The 26,785-nt window shown below is 33.7% G+C and overlaps 1 protein-coding gene across 1 annotated transcript in view; it reads right to left on the reverse strand.

The window, feature by feature from the left end:
* POT1 (protection of telomeres 1) overlaps window positions 1-26,785 on the reverse strand; it is a 90,788-nt gene that overhangs the window by 32,049 nt on the left and 31,954 nt on the right. Inside the window, 3 exon segments of the mRNA XM_081531190.1 lie at window positions 3,565-3,720; window positions 8,091-8,381; window positions 11,772-11,902. Coding sequence (XP_081387316.1) covers window positions 3,565-3,720; window positions 8,091-8,381; window positions 11,772-11,902 — 578 coding nt within the window.

Below are 26,785 nucleotides of genomic sequence, written 5' to 3' on the forward strand. Positions count from 1 at the left end.
CATACTCCTCGAGCTACTTCTTCATTCTCAAGGATATTTTTCCCAAATAATCATGTGTTTTCTAAAGAAGTAAAGCATTTCGTCTTTTCTTCTCTGACTTCTAACATTGACAGAAAAGCAGGAGAGCAGGGTAAATAAACTTAAAGAAGAAAAACACAAAAGGAAAAAGAAAAAAAGGATGACAAACTGATTTTCCTCATGGTCTCCAAAGTAAAGTAAGAAGAAAATATAAAATATATTTCTATTTATGTACTTTTATCTCATTCTTTTTGAACATTTATTAATCTACAATTCCTTTTAATATACTCAATATATTAGAATAGTATTTGTATGTAATCTACAAAGTACTTAAGGCCAGACCCAGGTGAAAGATACCATATCCATAAGTGAAAAGTTTCAAAATATAATGATAATTTCCTAATTAATTATTCTTTAAAATCAGTGTAGTTTCTGTCCAAATCCCCAGAGCCTTTCCTTCAACTGTAAAAACTGATCTGAAAGTGAATAGTTAAGTTAGTTTTGAAGACTGAACTGGGAGTGAGGGTTTAACCTACGAAGTATCATTTAAAAATAAAGGTATAAAAATTAAGACAGGCTGGTATTAACGGAGACACATGTATGATCATGGATAAATCTTAGAAATATAATGTCAAAGGAGAAAAGCAATTTATAGAATGATAAATAACTGTATGCATTTTTCAGAAAAAATTCGTACAGTAAAAGCATACTGAACATGGTTGTACACACCTACATGTTAGGATTAATAAAGAGAGGATATTGGGAAGCAAAAAATTACGATAAGCAGAAGTACAAAGAAGGTTCCACATGTAGAGTTTCATTTCTTAAAGTTAAAAGTATTAGTTTCATTTCTGAAAGTTAAAAGTACCTAAAATAAGTGTACAGACCATTTATAAATATTAAGTTTGGGTGACAGACACATGGATGTTCATTTGTCTCTACTACTGCATTTCATAATTAAACAAAATCATATTTTAAAGATCAAGAGAGAATTTACATATATATCAGCTATAAAAATGACAAGTTGCTATTTCCAGAAATTCCTTCTGGAGGCAGCATTGTATTTTTTTAAACTTGCTAAATATACTATAAAATATGCCAGATGCTCTGTTAAAATAGACAAATACATAATAAATAATCTTGTTGTTAATGAGGTAAGATTCCAAAAATACAGGTGAATGAATCATAACCAAAAAATTATAAAACATATTTCTAAACATTGTTATAAAAGTCTATTTTAATACATAAACAAAAAAAGCAAAACAAACTGGCTTTTAAGAAATTATTATTCCCTTATAAATAATTTAAATATTCCTTATAAACTTTCAAAACTTTCCCTTTAGGTTTAACATTTTTAATAACCTGTATATGTCTGAAAATAATCAAACTATAGTTCTTGGGTCACCAAATGCCAAACATACTAACTAGGTATGTTTTATAATTATTTTTAAATTGTGTCAGAATAAGTCTGGGGATTGAAAATAGCCTGCTTTCGTTTATAGACAAAATGTTTGAAATGTCATTGTGTGTGTGTGTGTGTGTGTATGTGCATTAAATGTTTAGGGAATGCGATGTCTTACTTAAAAAACAAATTTTCAGAAAAATGTTAAAAATGTTACAACTAAAAAACTTAAGTTGTAAAATGTATTGTACAGAGAATTTAATTATATCAAACTTTATAACTGTCTTAACTGTTCTTTATTAAATAAAATAAAAATGATAGTCTTTCTGTTCCTACTCAACAAAAATACATGTATTCCATGCATTTTAATATAGATATGCAATTTTAACCAGTTTTCTTCAAGCGCTGATAAAAATTCATTGGGTATCAGTATCATTCGACTCAGGATTTCTTAAATTAGTGTGAAATGGTTAGTATGGAGGTTACCCCAGAACAAATAAAATATGCTATCAGTGTACATTAAATAAAAGCCTACAGTTATATTACTTTTATACAGATAAAATTCTTTCCATCTTTCTATTACATTACAGATAAATGTCATGATATCTTTAGAGAAAAATTAATTGCCTACATTTTCTTAATTATGTGTGCTCAGAGCACCCTCTAGTGGGTGAGATAAAGCAGCGAAAAGGGAGAGGAAAAAAATTTTTAAAAATTTCAAGAGGCTCACTGATTCATTCATTCATCAGAAGATAGTATTTACTTCACCCTTACAATATGGAAAGCACTGTGGTAGGTACTGCTCAGGACTTGGACAAGAAAGAGGAACAGAAAGACCTACAGAAGCAGCATAGGGACAGGGAAGGGAATTAGACGGTACAAGTCCAATCTAAAATGTAAATCTTTTTCATTTGTAAAAGAACTCTACCTGTATCTTAAAAAGATTTTAGAATTGGCTTATCATTGTATCTATTTTTGAAATGCAGATAAAATCAGGGAAAAGCATAAAAATATATCTTCAACGGTCAATTTTCTGACATAAAGTATGAACACACTCACAAAGGAAAAAAAAAAGTGCAGTTATCACCTTCCTTGACCTGGACTTGAACCTAATTTATTGAGTTGGGTGGGCTTATTTGTAACATAGTATGAAAGTGGAAATATTTCCTCTTCAAGAACATTCATTTGCAAAAAAGCAATTAGGCACTAAAATTCATATCTAAAAAAATTGCAATTCACTTTCACTGTTTTCTTCCTATTAAGTTGGCTGTATAACTCCCTCAAGGTAGGATGGAAGCTTTATTTGCAATAAAGAAAATCATTTCTTTATACTGCATAAGAGGATTAGCTCTGGAAGCAGACACTGTACATTCAAATACAGGCTTCACCCAAGTGGCTGTGAAATCTTGGGCTTAACCTCTGAGTGCCTCAGTTTTCTCATTTGTAAAACAGAAATGATAGTACCTACTGCATGAGATGGTGCTAAATACATATGAAGTGCTTCATAAATGTTACTATTATGATTGCTATTTTAATGATACTATTCTTGGCAAGAAAGGATACTTGCAAACATAAAATATAGTAAAATGAAGAAAAATATTCTTTAAAATGTTATTAATAAACAAGAAGTACCATAAGTAAGCAGGTTGTTTTTACCTAGAAAATTTTATCTCAAAAACTGAGCAAATTCTAATCAACTGCATGATACACACAAACAATTTACAATATATTTTAGAGGTAGATTAACAATTTCTGAGACCAATGAATACAAAGTTAAAGACTGGATTTTATCAAACCAATTAAAAAAGCTTAGCATTTTTTAAGTTTACAAATAGTTCATACATCCTCCATCAGTTTCAGCAAATTTTATTGCAGGATAAAATTTTTCTTTCTTATTTTCATAGCAAAATTGGGCACAGTTTTAAGATATTCAGAACTGCTCTTAAATTTTAAACAGTTGTTCAAGCCATTATAATTTAATGTATCTTCTAATAATTTATTTTAAACATGCATTTTACAAATTAGAAATTGAAGAAAAAATAAATTTGGAGTTAATTTCTAGATCTCAAATATCACCTACCATGTGATTTACCCTAAAATTAACAAAAATAGAAAAGACCAACAAGTCTGCAACGTAACATCACCTTTAGAGATTTGGCCACTTGAACATGGTTGTCATAGACTAAAATGTCTGCTGTCAGATTCTGCAGCTGACGGATGCGACTCAAATCACCTTCAAGAACAAGGTCTTGCAGTAAGACTCTCCAAGAGGGGAATGGGGTCCTGGTGCCATCCCATACCTGCATAAGAGGCAGAACAAAACTTCAACGATCTTTTTATAAAACTGTGGAGGCTAAAAGAGGTTTATTTGCTGGTGATATAGCTTAAAAGTAATTAAATATATTCCCCCAAATATCTGCTAAGCTTTAAATATGATCTATATTTTCTCCTGACTGTACAAGGACTACCTATGCATAGGTAATGAATAAAATATAAGTAAAAAAATTCAAACTATGAGCTTAGAAAAATGATTAACACATTGGTGAATTTTATTCTTTTTTCTTTTGTGTATTTATAATATATATGTCTTTTTCTTTTTATCAAACTGGCATTCTACTCTGCTTTTCATTTCTTACTTTACTGCTGAGTAGTTTTTCAAGCAACTTTATATTAGATGGAATGAACACAAATGAATGACAATCATGGGTCCTTGAAAAGGGAAAGGCATGTTGGATTGCTATTTCAGTTACCCTGAGATAGGGATGGGAAAGGAGCACAGGACAGGTATGCACTAACCCATCCTTAAGACTTGAATGAGCTTGTGCTGTCCTAGGTTGGTAGAGATGACTGATGCTTTATTAAGCTAAAAAGCCATCGCAAAAGACATTTAATGAGAGGTGGGAATGGCCCTGCATGTCCGAAGTTTGGCTATACAAGAGAAAACAAGCTACTTAAGTAGAAAACACCACATTTCTCGTTACCGTTTTTTTTTTAGTTGATGTAGAGCTCATTTACAATGTGTTAGTTTCAGGTGTAGAACAAAGTGATTCAGTCACATATGCGTGCAATCAGTTATACATGCGTGAGCACGCACATACATACACATTATCTTTTTTCATATTCTTTTCCATTATAGGTTATTACAAGATATTGAATATAGTTCTCTGTGCTATACACAGGTCCTTGTTGTTTATTTTATATATAGTAGTGTGTATCTATTAATTCCAAATGCCTAATTTATTCCTCCCCTTGTCCTTTCCCTTTTGGTAACCGTAAATTTGTTTTCTATGTTTATAGGTCTACTTCTGTTTTGTAAATAAGTTCATTTTTTAAATTTTTTAATATTCCAACCATAAGTGATATCATATGATGTGTGTCTTTCTCTTTACTTAGTACCATAATGTCTAGGTCCATCCATGTTGCTGCAAATGGCACTATTTCATTCTTTTTTTGGCTAAATAATATTCCATCATTTGTGTGTGTGTGCACACGTGCATAAAAATGGTATATCTTCTTTATTCATTCATCTGTTCATAGATATTTAGGCTGATTCCATGTCTTGGGTACTGTAAATAGTGCTGCTATGAAAACTGGATGTATCTTTTCGAATTAGTTTTTGCCTTTTCCATATACGTGCCCAGGAACAGGACTGCTAGATTATATGGTAACTCTATTTTTAGTTTTTTTAAGGAACTTTCACACTGTTCTCCACAGTAGCTGCACCAATTTACATTCCCACCAACAGTGTAGGAAGGTTCCCTTCCTCCCTATGCTCTCCAGCATTTGTTATTTGTAGACTTTTTAATAATGGCCATTTTGACCAGTTTTGATAACTCATTGTAGTTCTGATTTGTGTTTTTCTAATAATTAGTGATATTGAGCATGTGCATTTTGGCCATTTTCATGTCTTCTTTGGAGAAATGGCATTTTAGGTCTTCTGCCTATTTTCTGATGGGGTTGTTTGGAAAACACCACATTTCTATACAAGTGTCTGCCAAGGTGAGCTTACGGAGGAAGTACTGAATAAGGCTGGTGCCAGTGCTAGGTGTTAAAGTATCGTGAGTTTGTGTCACTAGCTCTGTTACCTAAAAGAACCAGGACAATAACGTTGGAAGAAGCAACATTATGTTCCAGACACTTACCTTCACTTGGAATTTGTTCTTTCATTGTGTGTACATGCTTTTGAGACTTTAAATGGTTTTACAGACCAATTCATGAGTCTTTTGAAGGAGGGACTGAGAGAATAGAGTGTAAGTCAGACTTTGCTTTGAAATTCTGGAACTTTTGCAATCTTGTATCAAAACTCAATGTGTTAGGAATTTGCATATTATATACAGGTCTTTTTTCCAAATAGATAACAATCACCATTTAACAATCTTTCTTTGTCAATTTGAAATGCTAATGTTATTTTTATTATTATATTAATAGCAACATGGGAACAAGAGAGGATGGCAAGGAAAGAAACTTTTTTACTATATATTGTTTTTAAAAAAATCTTTTAAATTTCCAGGCAATGCTAAAATTACTTACGCCAAAATTAAATACCTTATTAAAATATTACCTTGTACTTTCTACACTTGTGTTTGTTACTTTTTCAATTTTTTGACTTGAAAGATTATTCTAATATGCTAAGCCTTTTTTTCTTTCTTTGTTCATGAAGACATTTAAGGCTCTAAATTTTGTCTTTGAGTGTACCTCCAGACACAGCCTTTAACCTATTCTTATTAACATTATAGTCTTAATAACCTATAATTAAAATCAATTTCTTTTAGAAACAGCACTATGTAGGGGAATCATGTCTACCAGAATAAAGTGAATGTATTATAGTTACTAATAAGGAGACTGATATCAGTATCATATCTGAGTTGAGAGGAGAAATAATTATGCTATATTCCATGGTGACTGGAACTCATTTGGAGTAAGATCTGGGTCTTTTCGTTTTCAAAATAAAATGCAAAAATATGTATTTCTAGTTTGGGATAGGAAAATCAATTTCAGAAAAAAAAAGTATTAAAATTTGACTTCCTGTATATAAAATGAGTAAAATATTGCTATATATTCTTCTCAATATATTTTTGCTATGTATAGGAAACATTTTTTAGTATATAAATGAAGGTGCATCAATCACTAAAGAGAATATTGTGAATTTCTAACTCAGTAAGTTTATGTCTACAATGTCACTTTAGTCATTAGAGTACAGTATTCCATAATACATAAATAATTCACAAAATTCTCTATTGCTAGTACCTAAGTTTTTTCTGATTTTTGTCACTGTAAGAAATATATGGAAAAATATTCCCTTAAAGGCATTTTCTCACATTTTAAATTATTAGTATAAAATAAATTTATGAAAAGAGTTGTTGAGAAGTACAGAGAGACTTCTGAGATTTCTTTCAAATTGTCCTCAAGGAAATCTTACTAAAATAATTTCTTATATTCACAGCTGAAAGCTATATTTTAAAATAATCTCTACATGAAAGTTATTTTTACTTATTTGAAAAAGCTATCAATAAAAATGGGATGCATGCATGATTTCTTGCTTTAGAGAGAAAATGTAGATTCAGCTATGTCAGCTAAAAGGTGGCAGGTTTTACCTCAGAATTATGTACTAACAACACAGCAGATTCATTATCATTAGAAGTGTTTGATGATTAACAAATGCTCATTTGTTAAGTAAGTCACTTTGGGCATAAAGTATGACTGGTTGACTTAAAAGACCTTCTCATTTTGTTTGGATGATTTTATGTGGCTTTAGCTTCAGTTTTGTCATATTTAACTCATTCACCCTTTTTTATAGCACACATTTACTTTCTCAGATTATTTCATGTATATATAAATATGTGCTATTTTCAACTTCAGAAACTCCCTATTTTATTCATTCATTTCTATCTTCGCTATTTTTTTTTAATATGGGCAAGATACAACTGATAATAATGCTGCACCCCAATCTTGGCCCAAGGCCACTGAACTCCATTTCCCATTACTTTCCATCATTGCAAAGAGTAGGAAGCTAAGAAAGAACCACAGAAGCAGGGCTGAAGTAGTGCTTGTTTAACAGCATCCTGCCTTGGCAGGGTTTGGTAAAGATCATATCAGAAAACTGATCTCTCCAGAAGCTATTCATAAATAAACTGGAATAAACAAAGATTAGATGAGTCTTAGGCTACCTTTTTAATCCTGTGGATTTAAAAACAAAACAAAATACAAGAAAAATAAACACTTCAAAACTATCCATGATCTACCCATGAAGCAGGTAGTGAATAACCCAGAAGAGAACCCAATGTCAACAAATCAAGAAAGCAAATAAGTGAGAAGAAAGGCTACATCCATATAGAGCAACAAAAATACACATTTTTCAAAATGTAGTTTAAAAATAGCAAGAGGAAACAACTCTTTTTACCAGTGCTAAAATAAGAAATACATAAACAGCATAAAGTATACTATATTTAAAACACAGAACTGATAATACTATTTTTCTCTAAAAGTTTAGGATGAAGAAGGAAAGTTCAAGAATAAAGACGCATGGAAATACAGGATCATTAAAAAAGGTTAGACTTTAAGTTCTTAATACATAGCTGCTTATTTATTCCATCAGAATGCTGAAATATAAGGTCTTTTTAGGCTTTGAGGTCATGCTAACTTACAATTTTAAATACTTAAAAATATCTACCTTTAGAAGAAATGATGCTCCATCCACTTCAGCTTTGCCCAAGAGCTGACAAGTCAGGTCAAAATACTGCATTGGCTGGACATCACATAATTTGACTAATATTGAAGAAGGTGAAATATGAGTCGATGCCCAAATACGTAAAGCTTCTACCATTTTCTGGTCCTCAGCACTGAAGTTAAAACCCTTGCTTGCCGTACGAGGAATGATAGGAGCCCCCAAAGTTCCCTCAAATGTCAAAGATGCAAAGCCAGGGCTGGTGATACCTTGAGTCTCCTTTTTATATACTTGGATCTAAGAAAGTGGCAACATAGAAAACAGAACAAACAGGTTACTGATGTAGAACCTAAGAATTAGAAACAGGAGACTATAAAATTTTGCCAGTACAGTTATTAGAGGACATAATCTTGAAATAATTAGCATATGAAATGATACAAATCTACTGGGCTATATCAAAATCCTTAAGTACCATGTAAACTGTAAAACATTATGCAAAATTTATTTTTATTTTTTAAAGAGCTAGGTGGTAGCTCCCCTAATATTATCGGTGTGCTTTTACTAACAAGACAATCATTAGCTTTTTTTAAGATATAATTTATAAAAAGAAAAAGGATAAGAAATAGTTACTTATGAATATTGTAGAGAAAACTAGAACACTCAAAATATAAGAGTCTGAAGTGGATAAAATGGAGCTGAGGCTAAGGTTTCATCAGCCTGACTGAGAGAACTCAGATAAGCCTTAAAAACATTGGCTTTCTTAATTTTGAGGCTCAGTTATTAGGTGCACATGCATTTATGACTGTTACATCATCATAAACAATCCTTTTGAACTCAGGAAATGCCTTTTAAGTCTCCTGTAATACTGTCTGATATTAATAAATATATTTATATATTTATGGAAAATTGGAAAATGTATTCAACTGGTGGATGCTTAAACTGTGATGCGTTAAAACTTGTTTGATATAACTAAAGCAGTACATAGAGAAAAATTTATAGAAATAAGTGAATATTTTACAAAGGAATAATGGTTAAAAATCAGAAATTTAGGCTTCTATCTCAAGAAGCTGCAAAAAGAATATTATCTCAAATCCAAGGAAAGCAGAAGGGAAACACAGTCAATGGTAAGAGAAATAGAAACATATAATAGAGAAAATCAAAGCTAAAAACTAGTTCCCTGAAGAGATTAACAAAAATAATAACCCTAGAAAAAGGTTGATTTGGAAAAAAAGAAAAGAAACACAAATTATAATATTAAGACTGCAAAAAAGGATTTATCATTACAAATCCACCAAATATCTAAAAGATGAGTAACATATGACCAAATTTATATCAATAAAGTCAACAATTTGAATGAAATACTTTTTTCTAAAAATTAAATATATCAAAGCTGATAGAAAGAATAAAAAAAACTCATTTGTCTTAAAGAAATCTTAATTCATTAATACAATCTATTAATAAAGAAATCATCAAGCTCAGATAGCTTTACCAGTGTATTATTCCAAGCATTTAAGTAAGGAAAAAAACCAGTAATCTTGCATAAACTCTTCCAGAATTGAAGAAGAAGGGCACATTTCCTGTTTTCATGAGGCAGAAAAACTTTAATTTCAAAATTTGTCAAAGATATTGTAGGAAAAGGAAATTACAGATCTAAATATGAAACAAGAAAACTGTAAATGATTTCGAGGAAAACTTAGAAGCTACCTTCATAAAATGAGTAGACAAAGAGTTCTTAAACAAGAAATTAAAAAAGTACTGACCATAAAACAAAAGTTAATAAACTGGACTATATTAAAATAGAGAACTTTTGTTCATCCAAAGACACCATTAAGAGGGTAAATAGACACTAACATAGAGTGAAAAAAATATTCACAATCCATATACCTGACAAAAGATATGTAGCCTAAATATATAAAGAACTTCCACGAATCATTAAGAAATGGAGTTTAAAATCCTATAAAAAATGAGCCATAGGCTCAAATGGACACTTCATACTTCAGAAGGCACACAAATTTTAAAAGGTTCTCAGTTTCCTAATTTTTCAGGGAAATTCAAGTTAAAATCACAACAAATATAAATGCAACAGAATGGTTGAAATTCAAAAAAATGTAAAATATCAAGTGCTGGTGAAAATGTGGAACAACTAGAATTCTTCTGTATCACCAAGAGAGTATAAGTGGTAAAAATCACTCTGGAAAGCTAAATACATAGTTTAGCTATAAACTAAAGAAAATATATGCACAGCTTTGAACTTAGGAAATACAATCCTTGGTATACAATCAACTGAAATGCATATTACATAATATACATTATAATTACATAGTTATATGTAAATGTGTATATTATATATTATATAATTATACATATTCAGTAAAATATGTGTACTAGACTGTCTATAGCAGCATAATAGCCCAAACTGAAAACTACTTAAACAACTAACAGAATAAATATATAAATTCTAGTGTATTCAAACAATGGTATACCATTTAGCAGTGAAAATGAAGAAAGTAAAACTAATGCAATAGTACAGCTGAATCAAACAAGCATGAACCAAATGCTCAAAAAAAAAAAGACTATATAGTGTATTCTTTTTATATAAAGAGCAAATATAGAGAAACTAATATATGTTGTGAGATTATTTATTGCTAGGGGTGGGGAGAGTGTGAATGGCAACCCTAGGTGAGGGTACAATGAAAGTTTCTAAAGTGTTAGATATATGAGCATGCTAATACTGTGGAAACAGAGATGTATATTCCACTTCAATTAAACAACAGACAAGAACTGCAAATATAGTTGTCCATGAACACTGAGGTTAAGGGCACCAACCATCCATGTAACTGAAAATCCTCTTATAAGTTACAGTCAGCCCTCTATCCTCATTTCAGCATCCATGGATTCAACTAACTATGGGATCTTGTTTACTACTGAAAAGAATCTGTACATAAATGGACCTGTGAAGTTTAAAACTGTGTTGTTCAAAGGTCAACTGTACTATAGGAAACAGCAATGTGTGAGAATCAGCTACTTTTTTTGAAATGTGGATAAGCCTGTAATATAGTGCTATAATAATAATCTTTCCAGTTCTCTTTAACCAAATGTTCTCCACTATTCTTCTGTTCTCAGGGGAAAGGCATTAATAGAGCAAGAGAGTTATTTCCCACCATATCTAAGACCACTGACAGAATACACCCGGAGTGCCTCACTCATTTATGAGCATCAGTGATCACAAGAACCACAGATAAACTGAAGCATTAGAAGAAAAGACAACAAAGATAGTGAAGGAGTTGCATGGAAACTCATGTAACAAGAGCAAAACAGCAAGGGACTCAAATGTTTAAAACTTAAGAGACTGAAAATATTAAAGTACTGAAAAGCTGATTATTAAAAAACTCACATACTATCTAATAGTTTTGCTTTTTTACTAAAATTCTTTCACAGAATGCAGCTAGTCTGAATCGCAACAGCTAACACTTTTCTGTAGGAGGAGGTCAGCTAGTTTGTTCAAATGAAGAGGTTTCCTAATATAAATCATTTGAAGTCTGATCTTATTTACATTTCTTCTTATCTCTTGAAATGCCTGAAGTCATGTTCTAACAAAGCAACCACATAATTAGTGTTAACTAGTTTCAGTGAGCAACACTGAGTTCTCTTCAAACAAATATAAGTTCTAAACAGTATGAATTATACCTTCAGCCTGTGAAAGCGAACGATATCTCCATTTTTGTAAATCATTGGAAGGGCTTCATAATTTCCACTAAAGAACAGGCAGGTTAGCTTTACATTTGTCTGGTCCACAATTGTTACAACTGAGCAATAATCTGGAAAACATAAAAATATTTTACCTGACTTTTCGTATTTCAAAGCATCTAATAAAATGATAATAATACTGAGTTCTAAACATCAAACTTTATTTCTCCCTTTAGTCTTCTAAGAATAGGATCAAAACATAAAGAAATTTTCTTCTCTTTCGAGACGCACTGCCAAATTATTTTGCAAAAATGTTTCACAAAAATTCATTTTAGAAAATTTAATAAAACAAAAATAAAAACCCTACTTAATGTAAATTGTCTGGAGGTAAAATAACATTTTTATTACCTCAAATTTATAAACTATAAAACATAAAATAGTCAAATAACATAATTTATAAACACAATTAAATTTAGAGTAAAAGCAAATAAAAAATACCAGAAGATATTTGCAGTAAATATGATTAAGAGTCAACATATTGCAAAAAGACACTGTGAAAACTGGTTATAAACCCCAGGGTTTTACAGTAAATATGAAATTCAAATGAACAATTCATAGAAAACTATATAATACCAAATTAAAAAGAAAAGCGATGATCTGCTATTAATACTTACAAAAGGTTACACATCAGAACAAGAGGGGTATTTTATACAATTTAAAATGGCAAAAGAAAAAAAACTAACCAAATTTAATGATAGTTGGGCTGCCATGAAAAACAAGTAACTTCAAACTGGTGGTAGCAAAAACTATAATAGATGTTATCATTTAAAGTACATGTTTCAGAAAAATGAACACTGAGAATATGTGTTGATTTCCTTCCTTCTCAATACTATACTCATGACAGTACAGGAGGAAAAGATAAACCCAAAACAGTGAAGGGAGAGGAGAGGTGAGGAGAGGAGAGTGAAGGAGATGGAAAAAAGCTATCAACATTATTTCAAGAAGTTGGGAAAGTAAATGGTTAAGGGATAAAATGGACAGAGGAGGATACAACCAGAAAATACTCGAAAGCAGCTACAGCAAAGACAGGAGCCTTTGGGATTAAGGGAGACAGTGAAAAACAGCTAAAATTAGGGCTAATGAAAAGTTTACACATGGAACAACTGCTTCAATGATCACCCATTTTAACCTTCCCTTGAAGATGATTTCAGGTAGGCAGGTAGGATATCTCAGTCTTTAACTGCGCCTCTTCGTGGAACACAGACTGCTTTCCAAGAAGTTTCACTGATAGACCAAGAAGTGGTAAGGCTTCCGATGAGGATGTTAGCACCCAGAATAAACTCTCTGCATTATCATATTAGGAGGTCTATAACCAGATAGAAAGCTGTCTTCCCACCCACCCTAGACTGACACTTTCAATGTGCCCCATGTGAGTACTATTTGTCCCCTATTATAAGATTTGTCTCTTATTATAAGTTTGAACATTATAAGATTTCTCATTTAAAAAAGAGATGACGTTGAAAAAACAAACTCTTTATATACAAAGCAAAGGAAACAAATGTCTACAACCTAAAATAAATGATACCTATGTTTGTAAATGTTAAAATAAGACACAGAACAAAAATAGATGAAAAGGAGGAAGAATACCAGGAGGGGGAAGGGAGAAGGACATGGAAGAGAACAGAGGAGTACAGAGAAAGGGGAAGGAATGGCAGAGTGGGGAGACAGGACTGGAGGGAAAGAAGGAAAAAAGAATTAACTCAGAGAACATAAAAAACTTGAAAAACAAAACCTAAACGAGCATCTTCAAAAACAGTGAAAATATATTCTATCCTCATCTCTTGATGTAGAGGGTCTATTGGACCCAGTTTTTAGTTTTGGAGTTTCCTTTGCCAGTAGTTCTAACTATTTGTAAGGAGTCTTATTTTGCGACATTTTTTTCTCTTAGCAGTCGTCCAAGATTAAAGGTTAATTCACTTATTTTTTAATAGAATAAAACACATTCTTGCTTGGATGACCATATGGCTCTTTTTAACCCTTTTATAAATCTAAGATCCATTATGGAATTCTTAATCATGTATTTTCCTTTACCTTGAAATATTTTGCAATTTCATTCTCCTATTAATTATTTCATCATTATTCCTGCTGCTGCTGCTGCTAAGTCGCTTCAGTCGTGTCCAACTCTGTGCGACCCCATAGATGGCAGCCCTCCAGGCTCCCCCATCTCTGGGATTATCCAGGCAAGAACACTGGAGTGGGTTGCCATTTCCTTCTCCACATCATTATTCCTAAAAGACTAAATTAACATTAAAATGGGAAAATGAGAGACTTGCCTAGGAGAAAGATGCAAGAGTGTAATGAGTCATCCCTGGTGCACTGCACTGCTCAATGTGCTATAACACCTTTCAAGATAATATAAAAAACCAAGCTTGAAAATGATCTTTGGAATTTCTTCTTCTGCTTTAAGAATTCAGTTAAGAATTCAGAACTGAAATTTTCTGCCAATAGCCATAGAGAAGAAAATCGATAGAAGAAGCCCTTTAACCATTATTAGATGAATCAGAAGCTGAATGCAAAGACAGGCAACAGCACATTAGATTCTATGGATAATGAATCAAAGTACCTTTTGAATAAAACACAAATGCTCTGAAGGTTTTAAGTTTCATGTAATTTCATGACAGACAAAACATAAGGGCAAAGAGATCACTAGTCTAATAAAATCTAATTCAGGTACACAACGATCAAACTTGGTATCTTTACATTTTTGCTTCCTGACAGCTTCTGGAAAATCATGTATCACAGATTTATTTGTATTAGAATACACAAACTCACATTTCATATTTATACCAGAGAACTACTTACTACTTATAGTGTTAAGTTGCAGTGATTCTAGATTACTCCTCTCATTTTAAATACTTCACAATGAGCCACTTTTGTAAATTGGGAATACAATACATCAACAAAATTGCAAATTTAGCAGGCATAAATAACAGTCGTTGAATCTAAATGTTAGCCAGGATGAACTGACAGAGCCCAGTCTTTGTGGCATATACATGATACTAAAGAGTGGAATAACTGAACAACAAAACAAAACTGGGGTGTGGTTAAAAAAAAAAATCAGGCTTAACGTAAGTTTCAGAATATTGAAAACTGCTTCATGGTTTTGTTTTTCCTGGAAAATGCCAGCCTTCCCATAGATAACTTGATAGGTTGCAAAAGACTCCATATGACAATCTGAGAAACAGTGTGGAGACCCATTGTCCAGAGGGTCTAATATAGGGTCACCATTAGCTTTTGTAGTACCTTTGTGCAAATTAGAAAAAGACTCCGCTTTCTCAAATACTCTACAACCTAACCAGTTTTAAGAGGAACTTTACTGAGCCCAAGAGAGTAACAGTCTTGGCACAGATTTACATTCTGGCCTTTCTATCCAATGCTTTGGCCACTGGATGTAAAGAGCTGACTCACTGGAAAAGACTGATGCTGGCAAACATTGAGGGCAGGAGGAGAAGGGGTCAACAAAGGATGAGATGGTTGAATGGTTCAATGGACATGAGTATGAGCAAGAGACAGTGAGATATCCAGGAAGTAGTGAAGGACAGGGAAGCCTGATGTGCTGCAGTCCATGGGGTCACGAACAGTTGGACATGACTTATGATTGAACAATTTTCTATTCAAGCCCTCAGAAACAGGGACACCTGCGACATCTGCGATGCACACTTTCCTTCTCTAGGTCCTTCCTCTTCCCCACTCCCCCTGAAGGGTCTCTGTCAGGTTTGGAGTTAGGTAGGAACAGACTGCCAAGAAAGAAAGAAGTGACCTCAGGATTGCCCAAAGAACAACACAACAGCTGTGTGTGCCAGGGTGTGCAGATACATGCTTAGAATTCTAAGTGGGTAAAAGGAATGGCTCCACATGCTGCTATAGATTTATGTAGCAGAGGGCATTCCCAAGTGGCAGCAGCACTTGGCCTGAAATCTACACAGCTGTGTTTTCATCTAAGTGACTCCATGTGGATGAAAAAGGCATCTCCTTAGACAGTGCACTCCTGTGCACTGCACACCTGAGCTATCACATGCCAAGTCCCTGTTCTTTCCTTTCTTTTTCACTGGAAGTACTACCAATGGCTTTTCACAAATGTAAGCCAAAAAGACCTACCTAGTGCTCAAATCCTTTTATAAAAATAAGATTTTCTTAACAGAGAAAAAAGAGAATCTTTCCATAGAGCAAAGGCTTCCTTGAAAGCAAAAAACCAAAACAAAACTATACTATATGCATATATACAGTGATAAAATATTGACATCTGTAAGCATATAAAACTTAGTTCACTAGGGATCTAAATATTATGCAACAGTAGAATCACCATAGATACTAACTATAGGTGAATGACAAAGCTCTCTAGAACATACACCTCCTTAGGAATTCCCTCTACCACCACAGAATGCTGACTATTTCAGTGGTGGTTAGTAGTTTGTATTTCAGTGGCAAGGACTCCTACTTGGGTCACTGCTGTTTTCCAATCCATTTTGTAAAAAAATTAGTACATAAGCTAATCTGAATTTCATTGAGTGTCTACCTAATGCTAGGTATATATACGTACTAGTCAGGAAGACTACTCAATGAACAGGGCATGGCACCTTCTCTTAAGAAGTCTACATTTTCCTTACATTGACTTACATCTTTAAACACTAATGCTGTCATCTCAGTTTGTGTGTTATTTTATATGTGAACACTTGGTAGTGTATGGAGTTTATACTCCCTGTATACGTAATGATTCATCACAATAACCACAGAATTAATGATCCAGATGACATTTTCTAGAATAACTGGAAACTGACATTTAAGCTTGACACTGGATAAACAGACAGGCTTGAGATGGCCCTGGATCCTTGGTGAGCAGTAAAATAAACATTCATATTTCAGAAAAGTGGTGAAAACAAAATTTTTCATACATTTCATACCCAGCTTTGGAGTTCAAAACATAAGAGACCTTAAGATAAATTTCAAACCATGACTGGAGCTTAACCAGAGTCTGAAATTATGTTTAACATTAAAGGATATATATTTTGGTCCTAAATACAGTTTGGGTTATCAAGTAATAATAATAATGTACAAAATAAAATGTCAACATTCCAAATTAATTTATGAAATGGAATAATGTATTTGACTTCTCAGAGAGAAAACAAAACAAAACTACAGCACCTATGTTATGCAAGGTATCTTATTCCCAGGCCTAAAAATGGGGGGGGGAATTATATTACTTAGCAGTCAGCAACTACTGAGGGCTTACTAAATACCAGGTTTCTGCTAAGCAATTTATACTCATCGTCTCCTTGAAGTTTTAGATAGTTGCATACTGCAATTAACAAACAAGAGAACTTAAGTTTCTTAAAAGGTCTAGGTAAGATACCCAAGTATGAAAGTCACATGCAGCTTAGCATAACTGATTCCTGTGTTTCTATATTTAACCAGAACACTGTACTATCTCCATATTCCATGTTTTTAAAACATAAACAGTAATTTCAAAGAAAGTAAAATATTATGCTTAAAACTGTGATGGAGGCTTGAGAGTTTTTCTAAAAAGGAAAAATTATACTGTATCTTAACTCTATATTATCTACAATTTCATGCATCTCCTATTAAAGAATTCATTACTAAAGAATTAACATATCATTCATTATAATGAAACTTCCTTCACCTATAAAGTTACTCCAGAAACAGACCTCACAAACATCATAGAAAAAGTCTATAAAAATTCATTATGATGATGCTTGAACTTATTTTTACATTCTTTGCAACAATTATTTTTTTGACTCGTAAGTTAAAAGAAGAAAAGGAGACAAAAAAGAGCATCTTCTGAGGTAGCTGAACAAGAGTTAAATCCTAGTGAAAAGACAGAGGTAATAAAAGAAGATATGTGGTTAAGTGTGAGGCTACTTAGAGAGGTATTTTGAGTGGTTAGAAGAAAAAGGAGAGAGCACAGTATTATAAATTAGGAGCTGGCAAACTACGGTCCACAGCCAAATCCAGCCCACTGCCTGTTTATTATCTTTCCAAAGCATTCAACTTTAAAAAAACCACAATAAAAGTCTTTTCACATTCATATTCATCTGTCTCCCTAAGATTAAATGAAATTACTTAATCAGAATAACAAGGAAAAAGAGTACAAAGAGATTTGGGAACAAAACTGTAAGACACAACTCTTGAGAGAATACAGTTCCACTAGCAGGAGCAGAAATGAGCAGGGGCATTAGGGCTGGTCAATTCTGGCTCACCGATTCCCATTCGGGAGGACTCAGGATGATAAAAGCATCAGTAACAGGGTTTAATGGAGGAGTGGAAACACTCTGCTCATTGTCAAATTAGATAAGAGATAGGTTAAGGAAGTTTCTTATTTAAATAAGGACTTAGCTGTGGGAAGACACCCAATGTGTCTTGAAATAGATCGCATGTATTTATTGTGTAATGAATGACATGTGTGAACACAACAAATATTTTTCAGAATAGTGACTGTATATAGAAGATTTCTAAAGCATGCCAGAAGCAGACATTCTTTAACCAGAAAACACAGACAATAGGCTTCCAGATTTAGTAGTAAGTCTTCACAGTTCACATATTCTATAATACATCGTAGTTGACCAACCATCTTTACTAAATTAATGCATGTCATTGTGTGTTTAGTCATTCAGTCGTGCCCGACTCTTTGTAGCACCATGGACTGTAGCCTGCCAGGCTCCTCTGCCCATGGAATTTTCCAGGCAAGCATACTGGAGTGGGGTGCCATTTCCTACTCCAAGGGAGCTTCCTGACCCAGAGATTGAATCCAAGTCTCTGGCGATGTCTCTCCTGCATTGGCAGGCAATTCATTACCACTATTGTCACCTGGTAAGCACCACCTACAGTGAATATATGGTACTTGTAAAAATTCTCCCTCCGAAGCCTACTGCATCACTGAAAATCATTTAGCCTCTTTATGCCTCAATTTCCTTATTTGAAAAATGGGGGAAATTAGTATTCACCTCATATGATTGTTAAAATTAAATATGTAATCACATGTAAAGTGCTTAAAACTGCACCTAGAACATGGCTAAATGATATCTACAAGAGCTGGTCAGTGGTGGTGATGGTGGTGGTATCAGCAGTAGCAACAGCAGCATTTCTATTATTGTAAATAAATTGTAACATTCTTATCTAATAAACTCAGATATAATCTTAGAATCTGCCTTAACAAAGAACCTAAAGACACTGCCAATATACAGTGTCAAACTGACAGCAGTTGGTACATGTAAAGTACAGATATAAGAGACTGCAAAAGAATTCCAATTTGAATTTCCACTGGAATTTCAATTAGTGGCTTTTAGATATGCATCAATCAACCTTCCACAGAGAAATATCTTGTAGTAAACAAGGTAATCTGGTTCTCAAGCGAAATATCATTTGGAACACAAAGAGTTTCTGAGAAGCTATAAGGTGGAAAGTAAAATCAACCACTTATTCAAAAACTAAAATGTTGAAGATAATACAGAGCTGCTAAAGAGATAAAAGAGAATCCTGTTACTTTTATTATTTGTTAAAGATAAAAATACTTTCAAAAAATGTGAAATAATACCACACTCCATGTTTTTGGAAAATACATGTTTCATTAAAAATGTTATTTATGTTTAATTGTAATAGACGATTTTTGGTTTAAATGAATTATTAAATGTTAGTCTTTCACTTTTAATTTCCAGTATGTTTAAATATCTGTGAACTATGGCCCATAAAAAATATAAGCTCCTTGAGATCCTGATAATTTTTAGGAGAATAGAAAACTTAAAAATCACAGATTTAGGGCATCAACAATATTCTACTCTTTGAAAGTGAAAATTCACAAAGTACTACATTTTATATAGAAAACTACAGAGATGAGGCCCTTGCAATTCTACCATAATCAAATTGCAACAATACAGATGTATACTTATGGCTGATTCATGCTGATGTAAGGCAGAAACCAATTAAACATTGTAAACCAATTATCCTCTAATTAAAAATAAACAAATTTTTTAAAATTGCAAAAAAATAAGAATTGGCCCTAACTCTTCCTAGTTGCTAATCTCTAAACTTGACTCCACAGAACAAGTTTCAGCAAACAAAAATCAGACTACATTAAAAAGGGTTCCATGTTCAAGTAACTCCAAGTAAAATATGCTAAAAATAAAGTCAAACAGGTTCCTTTCTTAGAACTTTTCAGAAGTGACAATGTGCTAATAATGCATCGTGAACCTCAAGAGCCAGATACAGTATGCAAAATTTACCAGTTTTTCATAGAATGTTTCACAGAATTGGTGTTTCTCCCACTGAAAATGCTTTGCTAAAAGTGTATGCAGATTAGATCTGCAAGTTATTTTAAGGGAAGTATTACTGAGAAAATGGAGAACTTACAGACTCACTTGATGAAGAGGCAGACACCTCTTCAGGACTGCAGTTCACTGTTGTCTTAGGATATTCTCTTTAGCAGTTTCCACCTCTCCATTATCTACCTATCTCCTGGCTATCCACTGTTTTACACTTTTGTCTCTTCTTTTTTGCCTTCTTACCTCCCTCTTTGTTGTTACTTACAAGAGAATAATTTAAAATCAAAATCAAAAAAGTAAAATCTCATTTTGATGTTTCCTGATATTAAACCAATTGCTACGCTGACTTCTCCTAATCCTCCAAAAGGGATGTCAAAAGGCTGTCCTTATTTGCCCATAAAATGAGTATGGGGCAACTGCCACATTGAAGAATATTCCCAATTTACATAAACTATAAAAGTAAGTAACCAAAATAACCTAGACAGTGTGTTGAAAAGCAGAGACACTACTCTGCCGACAAAGGTCCATACAGTCAAGGCTACGGTCCTCCCAGTGGTCACGTACGGGTGTGAGAGCTGGACTGTAAAGGCAAAGTGCCAAAGAATCGATGCCTTGGAACTGTGGTCTGGAGAAGACTCCCAAGAGTCACTTAACAGCAAGGAGATGAAACCAGTCATTCTTAAAGGTCACCATGAATACTCGTTGGAAAGACTGATGCTGAAGCTGAAGCTCCAGTATTTTGGTCCTCTGATGCAAACAGCCAATTCACTGGAAAAGTCTCTGATACTGGGAAAGATTGAGGGTAGAAGAAGAGGGTGTCAGAGGATGAGATGGCTGGATAGCATCACCGATGCAATGGACATGAACTTGGGCAAACTCTGTGAGATGGTGAGGGACAGGGAGGCCTGGCGTGCTGCAGTCCATGGGTCACAAAGAGTCAGACACAACTGGGCGACTGAACAACAAAAACAGTCAAAATAAACTTTGAAACAACTGGGTGAACTAAAACCCAGTGAAATATGTAACCTTATAACTTGTCCCTAATAATACAAGTAACTAGCAACCTTCTTGGCAAAAACTTAAAGACCATCAGAAAAGTCTAAGATTCAGTTTCCATCTTCTTTATCTTCTTCAAAGTTTATAGAACTTTTTAAAAATTATTTCCTATACAAATGAGTATTTTCAAGCAATAAAGTGATAAAGCTTTTCATTTTTTGAATATCCAGAAGTATTATAGTATTTGATTTTATATTATTATGGATAGACAAAAACATATTCATAAACTTGTACTACATGTGATGGATTTAAGTGGATCAACATGAACAAAACCCTCATACATTTCATTGCATGTAACAGTTTCCCCCCACAAAAAAAGAACTGCATATAAACAATGAACTCTAGTTGATAGTGACATACATCCTAAAATATTTAGGGATAATGTGTATTGATATCTTCAACTTACTCTGAAATGGATCAAAAAAGAAATTAACTAATGGATTCACCAATAATGGTCAGTATATATGGGTGTTCATTGCATAATTCCATCAAATATTCTGTATATTTAAATATTTTTATAAAAATGCTGAGAAAAACAAGCAGCTTTTTAAATTAAATATTTTCTGTGTAACAGTATTTTCATTAGCTGTTTGTCTAGAACACCTTTATAGAATCTTTTGACCTGTTAAATTCTCAAAAAATCCTGAATTAGCTATATCAGAATTTAAAATGTATTAATAAACTTATCTCAAAAGTACCAAGAATGAAAGAAAATAGTTCAACAGCATTATTGAAGATAATAAACAAATCAATAAACCATAGTTTTGATCTTTCTTTTCTCAATTTGAAGTGTTTTCTTATCTATAACACTACATGAATCTTATTTTCAGTTCTAGAAGGTGATCGTGGGTGATGATACCAGTTTCTCAAAAGTATCACACATACTGGGAAATTGAGAGGAGTTAAGAGAAGCCTGAAGAGTCTGCTAAAAACTGATGGACAGCTGTTGAGCTTTTGGTAGGGATTGGGGTATACAGACTTTGTTTATGATTAAATGATCAAAACTGTTTCTAGTGGTAACAGAAATTCATGTGTACTTCTAAGTTCTTATTCTGGTTCCATTAACTTTTTGCTTAAATCTAATTTATATAATGCATTCAACGACAAATCTTTTAAATATTTAGCATAAAATATGAGCTTTCTTATCATGACATTTCTGCATAAAATATGTATTTGGTTTATCACTCCACCCTAAAAATCAAATTCACTGGTTTTCAACTGGTAATAACATCCAGGTATACACACAAATTCTATGAAGTTCTGATACTGTTTTCCAAGTAAAGCAAAATTTTTCAAATTTCTAACAGTAAAAAACTAAAAGTATAAAAAAACTATAAGAAATAATCCAAAGCATAAGTTAATTTTCATTGATTTTCTTATTCCAAACTTCTTTTAAAAATAATCCTCATTTTTTAACCAAAAAAGAATTTTTTTGAATGTGTTTTCACTCAGAGGAGATGGGAAGGTGGGGTTATCATACAACTCTCAGAAAGTTGGAAGTTTATGAAGAAACTTGAAAAACAATCTATTTTTTAAGCCATTTGGATAGAAGTTATACATTTCAGCAGAATGTGTCTTGTTTCAAAAACAACTTTGCTCTCAAACTTATACTATACATTCAAAAGGTAACATTAATATATCCATGTGTGGTAAGTCATTTCAGTTGTGTCTGACTTTTTGCAACCCTATGGACTATTTCAAAATAAAATTTTATATATTTTGGTGTTTAGATATGCATACAGTTATAAAAGAAACTTCAGATCCAAGAAACAGGAGGCATTAAAAAAAAAATCTGTCCAATAATTTGCCCTCAAGAACAATAAAGTAGCAATACAAATGAAATATTAAACAGCTTTCAGGTTCTTTCACAAATTACCATTAGATTCCTGACATAACTGGAAACCAAGCTACTCATTTTAACAAATACTAACAGGGCAAACTGCCAAACTAGTGTTCCACCAAATAAATAATCCTTCAATAATGACTACCTAAAATAATAAAAATATTTATTTTCCCCATGCTTCATTTTTGACTCCCAAATGAATGAAAAAAAAAAACTTGTGAAGTCACAGTCAACCTAGAACTTTGTTATTTTAGCAACAGAGTTACAAAACAAAGGTAATTTATTTTCTTGAAAGCTAATACCAGTAGAGCAAGTACGGATAGTAGAAAGACATTTAATAAATCACTATTCTTTCTTAGTTTATCTAAATAAAATATTAATATAATGTCTTTGTATGTGTACATGTGTGTGCTCAATTGTGTCTGCATCTTTGTGACCCCATGGACTGCAGTCAGCCAGGTTTCTTTGTCCATGGGATTCTCTAGACAAGAATACTGGAGTGGGTTGCCATTTCCTCCTCCAGGGGATCCTCCTGACCCAGGGATCAAACCTGCATCTCTGGTGTCCCCTGCAGTGGCAGGCAGATTCTCTACCACTAAGCCACCTGGAACCCCCAAATAACCTCTAAAACACATATTTAAACTTTCGATAAAGGATTGATTTTAACTAAATGCTTCAGTAAGACTTCATGTTTAAACTGACAAAGTGTTTTAACTACTTTAACACTTAGGTAATACTTCATGTAACTTGATATAAATCTAGAAAGGGTAACAAATGATAAATTAAGTCCTATAGTCTGCAATCTTAAGCAATTCACCTAATTTCCTCAGTATGATTAAGTGTAAATTGCCTTGGAGTTATAAGGAAAAGCTGGTAGTTCATCTAAGCAAGGTCTTTAATCAAAGAACCATGCATGCATGCATAAATTATATAATCCACAAAAAATTCCTCCGTGAAAGTTGTTTCACCATCTTTTATCTATTATCAATACTAGAGCAGTCTTGCTTTTAAACCAATCAGTATTTCCCCAACAATTTTCTATTTGTCTGAAAGCTTATTATTGAAACACTAAAGTAAAAGCCATGAAGGCAAATCACTGAATTAAGGTGATACTATATGCTACAACCTTATCTGTTTATAAGGATACTTGCTATATAATACATAACAGCACTCTTTAACTATGCTGGTATGAAGTTAACATAATTTCCACTGATGTTTTTATAATATTGGAAAAGACCATGGGAAGTAGGAAGAGAAGAAAGCATAAACAGTATGATAGAATGATAGAGATATAGGTTCTAAATACATGTGTGCATATACACACAGATTAGACAGGAAAGTAAGTAGGTAGGTAGACAGATACTGGACGAGTTTATAAATGTTATTCTGGAATTACACCTGGAGGCATTTTCCTCTTATGTTTTACTCTATGTATTGAGCAACCACAGGTCATAGATGGTATACTAGGTTTAAGGATTTATATTAAAACTAGCAGTGGTCTTTATCTTTACAGAGTTTGTGCTTAAAATAAGGTAGATAAAATAAAAAAGAATGACTTTTAAAATGACTATAAAAGTATATTGATATTCATCAATAAAAAGGAATAAACTACTAATACATGCTATAACATGGAGCCTCAAAATCATTATGCTAAGTGAAAGAAGCCAGAAGCAAAGTGAAGCTCTCTATATGAAATGTACAGAAAGGCATAAAAATATTAGTTTGGTGCAAAAGTAATCACGGTTTTGCATTATTGAATTTTGCTGTTTGATATTGGAATACATTCTTATATAAATACGGTTATATTATACATCATTTTAACGCACATTTCTCCCTTTATGATTTTTTGCTGACTTACTATTGTTGTTCAGTTGCTAAGTCATGTACAACTCTTTCCGACCCCATGGACTACAGCATGCCAGGCTTCCTTGTCCCTCACCATCTCCCAGAGTTTGCTCAAATTCATGTCCATTGAGTCAGTGATGCTATCTAACCCTCTCATCCTCTGTTGCCTTTCTCCTCCTGCCTTCAATCTTTCCCAGCATCAGGGTCTTTGCCAGTCAGTCAGCTCTTCTCATCAGGTGGTCAAAGTATTGGAGCTTCAGCTTCAGTCCTTCCAATGAGTATTCAGGGTTGCTTTCATGTAGGACTGACTGGTTTGACTTATTACTTGCTGCTTATTGTATATTTATTTCAGACTATGGAAATGATGTTAGACAAAAAGCAAATCTGAGTAATTTTCTTATTCAAGTCCAAATGGGTTGTAAAGCAGTGGCGACAACAACAACACACGTGGCCTAGAACTGCTAACGAACGCACAGTGCGGTGGTGGTTCATGAAGTTTTGCAAAGGAGACAAGAGCCTTGAAGATGAGGAGTGCAGTGGCATAAAAAACTCATGTAGAGACTGTAGTAAATACTCTGCCTAATGATTAAAAATTGGGCAACATCTGACTAGTCCTCTTTTTTGAGGAGACCTATTGCAGGTCAAAGTAATGCTCAAAATTCTCCAAGCCAGGCTTCAGCAATACGTGAACCGTGAACTTCCAGATGTTCAAGCTGGTTTTAGAAAAGGCAGAGGAACCAGAGATCAAATTGCCAATATCCGCTGGATCATCGAAAAAGCAAGAGAGTTCCAGAAAAACATCTATTTCTGCTTTATTGACTATGCCAAAGCCTTTGACTGTGTGGATCACAATAAACTGTGGAAAATTCTAAAGGAGATGGGAATACCACACCATCTGACCTGTCTCTTGAGAAACCTGTATGCAGGTCATGAAGCAACAGTTAGAACTGGACATGGAACAACAGACTGGTTCCAAATAGGAAAAGGAGTACGTCAAGGCTGTATATTGTCACGAGAAATGCTGGGCTGGAAGAAACACAAGCTGGAATCAAGATTGCTGGGAGAAATATCAACAACCTCAGATATGCGGATGACACCACCCTTATGGCAGAAAGTGAAGAAGAACTAAAGAGCCTCTTGATGAAGGTGAAGGAGGAGAGTGAAAAAGTTGGCTTAAAGCTCAACGTTCAGAAAACTAAGATCATGGCATCTGGTCCCATCACTCCATGGGAAATAGATGGGGAAACAGTGGAAACAGTGGCAGACTTTACTTTTTTGGGCTCCAGAATCACTGCTGATGGTGACTGCAGCCATGAAATTAAAAGACGCTTACTACTTGGAAGGAAGGTTATGGCCAACCTAGATAGCATGTTTAAAAGCAGAGACATTACTTTGCCAACAACAAGTCCGTCTAGTCAAGACTATGGTTTTTCCAGTGGTCATGTATGGATGTGAGAGTTGGACGGTGAAGAAAGCTGAGCGCCGCAGAATTGATGCTTTTGAACTGTGGTGTTGGAGAAGACTCTTGAGAGTTTCTTGGACTGCAAGGAGATCCAATCAATCCATCCTAAAAGAGATCAATCCTGGGTGTTCATTGGAAGGTCTGATGTTGAAGCTGAAGCTCCAATACTTTGGCCACCTCATGCGAAGGATTGACTCATTGGAAAAGACCCTAATGCTGGGTAGGATTGGGGGCGGGAGGAGAAGGGGACGACAGAGGATGAGATGGTTGGATGGCATCACCGACTCGATGAACATGGGTTTGGGTAGACTCCGGGAGTTGGTGATGGACAGAGAGGCCTGGCGTGCTGCAATTCACGGGGTCGCAGAGAGTTGGACACGACTGAGCGACTGAACTGAACTGAACTGATTGCAGGTCATACACTGGGAGAAGAGAATTCACCCCAGGCTCTCTGTTTGCTGTTCTTCCACAGATC

The sequence above is a fragment of the Giraffa tippelskirchi genome, chromosome 10 (assembly GCF_054371585.1).
Source record: "Giraffa tippelskirchi isolate mGirTip1 chromosome 10, T2T-mGirTip1v1.2.pri, whole genome shotgun sequence".
In the NCBI taxonomy this organism is placed as follows: domain Eukaryota; kingdom Metazoa; phylum Chordata; class Mammalia; order Artiodactyla; family Giraffidae; genus Giraffa; species Giraffa tippelskirchi.